At 28.1% G+C, this 12,064-nt stretch overlaps 3 protein-coding genes across 3 annotated transcripts; 1 reads left to right on the top strand and 2 right to left on the bottom strand.

Annotated features, from left to right (window-relative positions):
* Positions 1-782: 782 nt before the first annotated feature.
* On the top strand, positions 783-3,208 carry DICPUDRAFT_80699 (uncharacterized protein; the record flags this gene model as incomplete). Its single annotated transcript, XM_003289890.1, has 4 exons — positions 783-859; positions 925-1,724; positions 1,813-2,790; positions 3,171-3,208. 4 exons carry the CDS (start codon positions 783-785, stop codon positions 3,206-3,208), a joined length of 1,893 nt encoding a protein of 630 aa, XP_003289938.1.
* Positions 3,209-5,417: 2,209 nt separating this feature from the next.
* On the bottom strand, positions 5,418-6,488 carry DICPUDRAFT_36533 (uncharacterized protein; the record flags this gene model as incomplete). Its single annotated transcript, XM_003289881.1, has 2 exons — positions 5,418-5,711; positions 5,790-6,488. 2 exons carry the CDS (start codon positions 6,486-6,488, stop codon positions 5,418-5,420), a joined length of 993 nt encoding a protein of 330 aa, XP_003289929.1.
* Positions 6,489-7,393: 905 nt separating this feature from the next.
* On the bottom strand, positions 7,394-11,525 carry ABCB8 (uncharacterized protein; the record flags this gene model as incomplete). Its single annotated transcript, XM_003289880.1, has 3 exons — positions 7,394-9,731; positions 9,817-11,221; positions 11,288-11,525. 3 exons carry the CDS (start codon positions 11,523-11,525, stop codon positions 7,394-7,396), a joined length of 3,981 nt encoding a protein of 1,326 aa, XP_003289928.1.
* Between the last annotated feature and the right edge of the window lie 539 nt (positions 11,526-12,064).

Below are 12,064 nucleotides of genomic sequence, written 5' to 3'. Positions count from 1 at the left end.
GGCTTTCAGGTTATAAATACTTCAACATCGCTGCAGGTAATTCAAAGCGAATTTTGTATATGCAGTTAGTACAAGTTGTACCAATGGTGTTGCTGTTTTAGATTAAATAATATTGAAGATAGTTCAGGTGATTGTTTTTTATTTCAAATCATATTAACAAGAAGAATCCAATTCAATATTGCAAAACAAATAAATCTAGCACCTTACTAATAATAGTATACATTATATGTTGATATATTTAATTACTTTATACTTTTTTTTAAATAAGAAATAATTAGCTAAACTAAAAAATAACAATTTGGATATAACAAGTTATATTCTAAAAAAGTAGTATTTTATTACAAATTTTTATTTTGACATCTATACTTTTTTTTCCTTCACCAAAATATAATATTTTTTATGAAATTAACACAGCAAAAAATCATTAAATTATTATAAGACATGATAAAAATCGAAATAAACACTTAAGTTGTTTATTTTTATATGTTGTACCAAAAAAATGAAATTTATGAAAAACAATATCAACTTTTAAATAGGGAACAACAAGTCATCCACCATCACCAGTATCACCAATAGCTTTTGATGAGGATCAAGAATATCAAAATGTTGAACAAGAGTGTTATAAATTTAAATATATTATTTATTTAAATCATTTCTTAAGTTTTTTTAAGATTTGAAATTTTTTAATTTTTTTGGGAAATTTTTTTTAAGTTTTGGTAAAATATTTATTATTTTTTTTTTAATTTTTAATTTTTTTTTTTATTTATTTTTTTATATTAATAATGGATGAGCAACTATCATCTCTAATTAAATTTCGCGTAAATGAAGAGCTAAAAAACAGTAGTAATATTAGTGATAGGTAAGTGCAATACAATAAATATTTATTGAAAGTACATTAATTGGTTTTTTCACATTTTATTATAGATTATTTTATAAAGTTTGGAATAATATATTTTTAAGAAAAGAAATTCATGAACATATTTTAAAGTTTATTGAACATCGTGTTGTAGATTTTGATAGATCCCGTTATGACCAGTTTAAATATAAATCATATATAACAACACTTAAGTGGGGTGGTGATCCACTACCAGATAAAAATGAATTTCCACCATTTTTAACAAATTTATATTTGTACAATTTTTCTAAAATGTTACCTCCAACAACTTTACCAAATACAATTACTACACTCGCATTCGATGATGATTATAACCAAGTAGTTCTACCCGGCACATTACCAAATAGTCTCACAACACTCACATTCGGTGATGGTTTTGACCAAGTAGTTCTACCCGGCACATTACCAAATACTCTCACAACACTCACATTCGGTCATCGTTTTAACCAAGTAGTTACACCTGGCACATTACCAAATAGTCTCACAACACTCACATTCGGTGATTATTTTAACCAAGTAGTTACACCCGGCACATTACCAAATAGTCTCACAACACTCACATTCGGTTATCGTTTTGACCAAGTAGTTCTACCCGGAATATTACCAAATGGTCTCACAACACTCACATTCGGTAATTATTTTGACCAAGTAGTTACACCCGGCACATTACCAAATAGTCTCACAACAATCACATTCGGTGATAGTTTTAACCAAGTAGTTACACCCGGCACATTACCAAATACTCTCACAACACTCACATTCGGTGATTATTTTGAACAAGTAGTTACACCCGGCACATTACCAAATAGTCTCACAACGCTCACATTCGGTAAGTATTTTAACCAAGTAGTTACACCCGGCACATTATCAAATAGTCTCACAACACTCACATTCGGTTAATTGTTTTAACCAAGTAGTTACACCCAGCACATTACCAAATGGTCTCACAACACTCACATTCGGTCATGATTTTAACCAAGTAGTTGCACCCAGCACATTACCAAATAATCTCTCAGCACTCACATTCGGTGATGGTTTTAACCAAGTAGTTACACCCGGCACATTGCCAAATAGTCTCACAACACTCACATTCGGTGATGGTTTTAACCAAGTAGTTGCACCCAGCACATTAACAAATACTCTCACAACACTCACATTCAGTTATAGTTTTAACCAAGTAATTCCACCCGGCACATTACCAAATAGTCTCACAACACTCACATTCGGTCATGATTTTAACCAAGTAATTCCACCCGGCACATTACCAAATACTCTCACAACACTCAAATTCGGTTTTTATTTTAACCAAGTAGTCCCACCAGGAACATTACCAAATAGTCTCACAACACTCACATTCGGTTATTGTTTTAACCAAGTAGTTCCACCTGGCACATTACCAAATAGTCTTACAACACTCAAATTCAAAACTAGTTTTAACCAAATTCTACCCGGCACATTACCAAATAATCTCACAACACTCACATTCGGTGATAATTTTAACCAAGCAGTTCCACCCGGCACATTACCAAATAATCTTACAACACTCACATTCGGTGGTGAATTTAACCAAGTAATTCAACCCAGCACATTGCCAAATAGTCTCACAACACTCACATTCAGTTATAGTTTTAACCAAGTAATTCCACCCGGCACATTACCAAATAGTCTCACAACACTCACATTCGGTCATGATTTTAATCAAGTAATTCCACCCGGCACATTACCAAATAGTCTCACAACACTCACATTCGGTTATTGTTTTAACCAAGTAGTTCCACCTGGCACATTACCAAATAGTCTCACAACACTCACATTCGGTTATTGTTTTAACCAAGTAGTTCCACCTGGCACATTACCAAATAGTCTCACAACACTCACATTCGGGCCTGGTTATGGTAATACCAGATATTAAAAACTACTCAGATCCAATATGAAAACAAAACTATCATCAATTTAGATCATTCGTGATACATGTTTCAAAAATTCTCAATCGACCGATAATAAACCAGATTATGTGGCAATTGATCATGTTAAACATCTTGTTTACATTATAGAAGTCTGTGTAATATTGAATTTAGACAAGCTGAAAAGCTAGATAAGTATCATTACTTTCAATGGTGCAGTAATTTCCAAAAGGTTTTGGCTGGTCTCCAAAAAAAAAAATCTATAATATCTTTTATATATTTTTTATATCTATAAAATTAGTTCATAAATATAAAAAAGATAAACGTTTATAATATTTAATAAATAACTATTTAATTATTTTATCAATTAGTTAATAAGGAAAAATCTATTCAACCAGAGAATATTTAGATGCAAACTCTGTTCATCAATTTAGTATAAATAATTTATTTATTTCTAAAAAATTTAATAATTTAAATAATAAATAAAAAAAATTAATAAAACAAGTGTAATTAAACTTTCAAAAAAAAAAAAATAATGCCCAAAAAATTAAAGAAAAAAAAAATTTTAAAGATTATATAATAAATTTTTAAAGTTAATAAAATGGTATTAATACCATTATTTTATTTATATTATTTATTTTTTATACTATTAGCCACTCTTTGTAAAGAGTGTTTCCAGCTCTACCACGGGGAGGTTAGTATATTAGAGCCGAGTGATTATTTATACCTACAGGCAGTATAAATAATCACCATATTGAAGAATTGTGGTTAATTAGTATACCACCACGCAGTATACATAATTAACCACTATATTGAAAATTAGGTAAATTTTAAAAACATAGATACCAAGCTGTCCCAACTCGGTATCTATATAATCAAAATACCTATCGAGAATTGATTACATGATCCATAGTGCTTGATATTTTTAAATGATCCAGAATACTTGATGTTTTTGAATGCTAAATAAACTTTGACATTTTTAAATGTTAAATAATATTTGATATTTTTGAATGCTAAATAAACTTTGAAATGTTTAAATGTTAAGTTATTCTTGATATTTTTGAATTCTAAATTATACTTGATGTTTTTTAATGATTGATTATACTTGATATTTTTGTATGCTCCATATTACTTGATATTTTTTAATTATCCATAATACTTACCTTATAATCATAGTTGATTGAAAACTTGATTGAATGTTATATAATATTTTATATTTTTTAATGATAAATATTATACATAATAATTGAAATTTTTTAATGATAAATATTATACATAATAATTGAAATTTTTTAATGATAAATATTATTTGATATTTTTTAAATCCTAAATAATATTTAATGATAAATATTATACATAATAATTGAAATTTTTTAATGATAAATATTATTTGATATTTTTTTATGTCCATAATACTTGATGTTATTTTTTTAATGTTATATATTACTTGATATTTTTTATGATACAATATACTGCATATTTTTAAATGCTGAATAATACTTGGTTTTTTAATGATTCAAAATAATAAAAATGCTCGATGTTTTTTAATAATCCAAAATAATTGATATTTTTTATAATTATAATATTTTTGAATGTTACAATACTTTATGTTTTAATGATCGAAAATAATTATAAAACTTGATGTTTTTTTTTTTTTTTTTTAAAAGTGAAGATAATTATAAAACTTGATGTTTTTTTTAAAAGTGAAAATAATTATAAAACTTGAAGTTTTTTAATGATCCATATAACTTTATATTTTTGAATTCTATCTAATACTTGATGTTTTTGTATCATCCATTATAATATTTTTGAATGTTGCGCAATAATTGATGTTTTTATTGATCCATAATACTTACCTTATAGTCATTATACAATTAATTTTATTATTTTCATTTATCTTTTTTAAAAAGTTATGGTATTTTAATTTGTAAAAAATTATTTTTTACCATAAAAGTTTTATATATGTTTTTTTATTATAATAAAAAAAAAAAATAAAAAAAATAAAAAAATTTTAATAATTAAAAAAATGAACAATCAAAAACAACTTAAAAAATAATTTTTATAAAATTTAAATAAATTATATAAAATTTTTTTCAATTTTTTTTTTAATTTTTTTTCAAATCTCCATAAACACATTCACATAAATAATTTTAATAGAACACAACAAATCAAAAATAACAATATAGACATTATGAAAATACCTTCAAGAAAGTAATTAACAAACAAACCTATATAGAAAATATTACTAACAAAAATTATTTTATTATGTAAATCTTGTGATTTAGAACCTGTTCTTAACTATTGATCAAGAAAAACTGTCACAATGGTTATTATATCAAATATATTTTGAAATATGGATCTCAAAGAAATTAGTACCAATTAGAGGTTCTAGTTTAACAAATAGGAAAACTATAATTAGAAAATTAAATTAAAATAAATAAAATAAATAAAATAAATTATTAAAAAAAAAAAAAAAAAAAAAAACTTAAAAGATATAATTATATATTTTATTATAAACTTTTTATTTAATATTGAAAATGTGGAAATAAGGGACTTACAAAAACCTTTTTATCTAATTTTCTTGGTAAAATTCTTTTTTTTATAAATAATATTAATTACTAGTGAATTTTTTTATGCTCTGGCTTGTGTCTGTATTCGTAATCAACATGAACAAATGCTCTATCTACTTCGGATAATGATTCAATTTTTTCTTGAAGCGATTCACCAATATCGTGGGTTTTAACTAATGGCATGTTTGGAGGAAGAACAATATCAACTTCAACATAGAGATTATTACCAACATGGAAGGCACGACATGTATCAACTTGTAGTACCTCTGGGTGATGTGTAAGAGATATATAGGTAAGTTTTTGAAGAAATTCTGGTGAAGCAGTTTTACCAACTAATAATCCCTATTGTTTTTAAAATTAAAAAAAAATTAATAAATAAATAAACAAATTAGTTTTAAATTTTATATAGTGAATACATACTATTTGTTCATATGCTTCTGATACCCATGAACGTAAAATTATAAGGGCAACTACTAAGGAGCCAATTGGGTCGAAATACCACGAGACTTTATAACCTAAAATAGCCATACCAACACCAAAGGAGTTTACTAAAATATCATTAAAGTGATCTGTTTTTAAAATCATAGCACTACTTGAATGGGTTAGTCTACGACAGTAGAAATACATTGCGACCTTGCATGAAATGGCAACAACAACAAAGATAACAGACATAATATCCAAACCAAACTCTTTATCTTGTTTAACTAGAGTTGATGTACCCTCCCAGATAAGGTTAAGCGACACTGTGGACATTAGAGATGAAAAAATAATAATTCCAATTGGCTCCATACGACTTTTACCAGTTGGATAAAGAAAGTAGTTCTTTTTCTTTCTATAACGAGCAGTCATAAATAATATAAAACCACTTAATAAATCCATAAATGCATCGACTGCAGTGGCAATTAAAGCTCTGGACCCAGTAATAATAGCAGCGGTAATTTGTAAACAGAATAACACGATATTTACCAACAATGAACCATTGATTGCAATTTTTACTTTGAAATCCTCTTCATCATCATCATCTTTATTATCTTTTATATTTATTGGTTCTAAAATGTCATTGATAAGTTCGTTTTGCTTCTTATAAAATGCTCTGGACTTTTTAGAGGAAGTTTTCATAAATTCGTCATCAACACGCGAAACTTCTAACACTTGACGTATTTGTTCTGGTTTAACATATCTATTATAAAGGCCTGGATGATTGGATCTAAACTCTAATGAAACTGATCCCGAATCATTTTCATTAAATTCCTCTATCGATTCATTATTTGATACATTTAACAATGAGTCACTATCTTTATAATTTGATTTTATATGGGTTCCCCCTGGTTCTTCTAAATTTGAGTACATTTTAAAATAAAATAAAATAAAATTATTTCTTTTTTTTTTTTTAAATAAAAATAAAATATATAATAATGATAAATAAAAAGAAATGTTATTTTATTTTTTGTTTAAATGTGGATTTTTTTTGTTTTAGCCATTTTTTATTTTTTTTGTTTAAATAAAAAAAATATTTAATTTAAAAAAATATTATTTTAATTTTTTTAAATTTTTGTACCATTTGGAACATGAGAAAAAAATAATAATTTTAATTTCTTTTATTTAGAAAAGTTAAAAAAAAATTATTAAAAATATTTAAAATTATTAAAAATATTTAAAAATGCCAGTGCGGCAAACCAAAATCTAGATTTCACCAAATTCACCACACGCACATTTCATTTATCAATACAAGTATTTTTTTATAATTTTTTATTTTTTTATTGTAATAAGTAACTTTGGTAGAATAAAATCAGTGTTTGTGCCATCATGCTGTTGGGAATAATCCAAAAAATCAAAAGTAAGATCCAAAGGTTTTGTAAGGGGTTAGTGGATAGAAAGTGTTAATTCATAGGATAATTTATAAATTGCATAAATAATGTTATTGTGATAATATTTTTTTATTATTATACATATTAGTGTATAATTTATTTAAATGTTGAGGTTAATTTTTTTTGATTTGAATATTTACAATATTATTTATAATTTTAAATCTGTCTTGATATTAATTGACTATATATACTACTTTGGGCTAATAAAGAATTATGATCACCTATTTCTGCTACTTTACCTTCTTTAATAACTGCAATTTTATCAGAGTCAATGATTGTTGATAAACGATGGGCAATAACAATGGTTGTACGACCTTTCATTGCATTATCTAAAGCTTCTTGAACAGCTTTTTCGCTAACTGAATCTAGAGCGCTCGTAGCTTCATCCAATAGTAAAATCTTTGGGTTGCAAATGATAGCACGTGCAATTGCAACACGTTGTTTTTGACCACCGGATAGATGTGTAAATTTATCACCAAGCTCTGTATTATAACCATCCTTAAATTCTGAAATAAAACCATGGGCATTAGCAGTTTTAGCAGCTTCAATAACTTCCTCCATTGTTGCATCTTTTTTACCATATTTAATATTATCTAGAATTGTACCTGAAAAAAGGAAGGGTTCTTGATTTACCAAACCTAAATTGCTTCGTAACCAATTAAGGTTAATATCCTTTATATCAATACCATCCAAAGTAATTGATCCTTCAAGTGGATCATAGAAACGCTCTAATAATGAAATTACAGTAGATTTTCCACCACCACTATCACCAACCAATGCAAATTTTTTACCCTGTGGAACTGATAGATTTAAACCATTAAATACAACTTTATTTGGACGTGATGGATATCTAAATGATACATTTCTAAACTCTATATTCCCAACCAATTGGTTTGGGGTTTGACCTTTGTTGCTAAATGGATCTATTTTCGATTCGTGATCAATTATCCTAAATATCGAGGTTGCTGATTGGCTAGCTTTTGCAATATCTGGGGCATATGACATCGAATTTCCTACACCCATAGCGCACATGATAACTGCAAAGAAGATTTTCATCATTGAGCCATAACCTTGGACGGTATTGTAAACCTTTACACAAGTATCGTAGTCACCAAAGTCATTAAAATTATTTGCTGGTATACAATAGGTTTCGATAGTTGATCTAGGTGCCTTCCATTCGCCTTCAGAGATTAGTTTACCACCATACCAATAAGTAAGACAATAAATAAAAAAAAGAGTTGCATGGGAGAATCCAAATGAAATACCACTGATATTTGATGATTTGATACTGATTTGGAGTGGTTTAATAAGATTGTTGCTAAATTTAGTTAGGACTCTATTTTCTGATGTAAAAGATGAGACTGTTCGAATCCCACCTATAGCTTCAGTTGCAACCTGACCACATTCACCATATGCACCTTTATTTTTTTTAGTGAAACCAGTAATAAAACCTACTTGGACTTTACCAGCGAATGCGAGCAAAGGTACACATGCTAACACAACCAGTGTTAGTTTCCAACCGGCAATGAATGAAATGATAAGAGCAACAATTACAGTAACTGAATTTTGAATTAAAAGGCTAAGTCTTTGGCTAGTTATACTTTGAACCATTGTGGTATCGGTGGCAAGATTGGTGGTGAGTTTACCAGTTGCGTTTTCGGGTAAATCAAACCAACCAATATCCTGACGGATAATTGAATCGAACGAGAGCCTACGTAAATTATATGTTAATTTTTCTCCAATGTATGTAAAGCAATAGTTTGATAAAAAATTTGCAAAACCAGCGACAACAGCCAACAATAAAAACCACAAAGCCATATTTCGAGCACCACGGCTTAGTTCTGATTGATCAGTCTCTTGGAAAACTTTTAATATTTCAGAGAAAATAATTGCAAATATTGGCATACAAGCACCATTAATCGAACTTCCTATAAAACCCAAAACAAAGAATGGCCAATCTGGTTTTGAAAGTTTAAGAACTCTACTAAATGGGACTGATCGTTCTTTCTTTTGAGCTGGGTTGTTAACTGTATCAGCAACAATTTCCATATTATTTACAGCGGGGCTAATAGATGATGTGGATTCAGATTCTATTACAGGGTTGGTGCTTTTATTTTCACTATTGCCAACTTCTTTCTTTTCTGTTTGTTGCCTTGTAAATAGCTCTGTATATGCACCACCAAGAGATAATAGTTCGCCGTGGGTGCCTTTCTCTACAATATGACCTTCTTTTACAACAGCAATAACATCAGAATTTATTATAGTTGATAAACGATGGGCAATAACAATAGTGGTACGACCTTTCATTAATTTATCAATAGCTTGCTGTACTAGATATTCATTTTCGGTATCTAAAGCAGAGGTAGCCTCATCGAGTAATAAAATCCTTGGGTTCTTAATCATAGCACGAGCAATAGCAATACGTTGTTTTTGACCACCCGACATTTGAACACCCTTTTCACCAACTAACGTTTCATATTTTTCTGGTAATGCACTACATTTTATTAAAAAGATAAGATATAAAACATGTTAGTATTTAAAATATCTCTTAAATATATACATATATATCAATAGCTTACCTTATAAAATCATGGGCATTTGCGACTTTACAAGCTTCAATTATTTGATCCATTGTGGCATTTTCATCCCCATAACGTATATTATCTGCTATTGTTGTAGCAAAAAGAACTGGTTCTTGACTAACCAAACCAATATTACTTCTAAGACAATTAACATTGATATCCTTGATATTGATACCATCTAAAAGAATTTCTCCACCAATAGGGTCATAGAATCTTTCTAATAAAGCAATTGCAGATGATTTGCCTCCACCAGAATCACCAACTAATGCAACAGTTTGACCTTGTTTAATTGATAAATTGAAATTATTGAAAACTTGAACATCAGGACGAGATGGATAAGCAAAGGAAACATTTCTATACTCGATATTACCTTGAACATCATTGTGTAGAAGACCTTCTGTTGAAAATGGATCAATATTTGATTTACGATTAATAACCTGATAGATCTTAAATGCAGCACCTCTACCACTAGCAAATGAAGCAAGATGAGGTGAAGCTTGACCTAAAGCCATTGCACCAGTAATAACTGAAAATATAACGGTTAAAACATCACCACCATTCCAATTTCTACCCGGTACTGGATTCCAATGCTTGTCAACAATTAATTTACCGCCATACCAAAATGATAAAGAGTAAATACCAAAAAGAACAAAAAATACAAGACCCATACCTATGCCACCCATAAGACCCTTCTTTTTACCGACCAACAAAGCTTCTTTAAGTAATTCAGAGTAACGATTGGCTTCATATCGTTCACCGGAAAATGTTGCAACAGTTCTAATTGACCCAATTTTTTCTTCAGCAACAGCACTAGCTTTAGCATATGAGGCTAGACCCTCCATGGTATATCCAATCATCATTTTGGTTAAGAAAGCTCCAGCAGCAGATATTAAGGGTGTTACTGCAGCAATGACCAAGGTCAGCTGCCAACCATAGATAAAGCCAATAACGAAACCAGCAATAAAAGTGGAGCCATGATGTAAAAAATTACCAACCTTTTCACCTATTGCTTCTTGAAATAATAGTGTATCTGATGAAATTCTTGATGATAGTTCACTGGACTTTGTAATATCGTACCATCCAATCTCTTGTCTTAAAATAGCTTTAAAATACTCTTTTCTACAACGGATTGCTTGACGTTCACCAGTTAACATCCAAAAGGCTACTTCAAAGTATGAGCAAACAAAGGCACCAATACCAATATAGACAAAGATTAAAGCATTCTTTGTAACTTGGTCCATTAGATCATAATTCGGGTCTTTAAAGTTATCGGGCGAGAAAACATTTAAAAGCCTACCAAATGCAATAGAAATTGCAGGCATAGTAGCCCCATTGGCAATGGCACAAAAAGAACCAACAAACATTAAAAGATAGTCAAATTTAGAAGAAAACCTAAACATTTCTTTAAAAATAAAATTTTTAGTATTAAATTTTAAAGTGGTAAAATTAATAAATATTTAATAATCACTATAATAAGGAATAATAGGGAGAGCCGGTGGGTCAGGTTTTTTCTTTTTCTTCATTCTATCTTCTTGTATCGGCTCGGCAGTAGTGGCAGAAGTTGTATTTGCAAAAGAAGATGAAGATTCTAAATCCTTCGGTTTTAAACCAGTCGTTTCAATTTCGGTAGTATCCCTTTTTTCGATTTCTGGCTGATAGACTCTTGAATCTATTTCTTGTGAAATATTATTTATATTTTCATCCATATTTTTTTCTATATTGATTTAAAATATTAGTTAAAATAATTTAAGATTAAAAAAAAATAAAATTTTTAAAAACAAACGGAATTAAACAATTTATTATCCTTGAGAAAAATGAACGAATATTTTGTTTTAAACCAAAAAAAAAAAAAATAAAAAAAAAAAATAAAAAAAATAAAAAAAGTATAAAAATGACTATTCTTACAACATTCTCTTCTCTTTTAAAAAAAAATAAAAATAAAAATAAAAATAAAAATAAAAAAAAAAATTTTATTTAAATATTAAACCACTTACCCCAGTTTGTCTTTATATATATAAAATAAAAAATTGTGATTTTTGAAAATATGAAAAAAAAAAAAAAATTATTAAGAAAATAAAAGTAAAACAAAACCAATATAGAATTGGTTTGTTTAATTAAGGGAAAAAAAAAAACCGTTAAAATTTGATTTTATTATTTATTTTAAAATATAAAAAATATACCTCGTTTTGGGGCACTATTTCTTACTATATTAGATTTAGATGGGCTAAATTAAAATAATTGTATC

This window comes from Dictyostelium purpureum, assembly GCF_000190715.1.
Source record: "Dictyostelium purpureum unplaced genomic scaffold DICPUscaffold_198, whole genome shotgun sequence".
NCBI classification, from domain to species: Eukaryota; Evosea; class Eumycetozoa; order Dictyosteliales; family Dictyosteliaceae; genus Dictyostelium; species Dictyostelium purpureum.
This window is presented reverse-complemented; position numbering and strand designations above follow the sequence as displayed.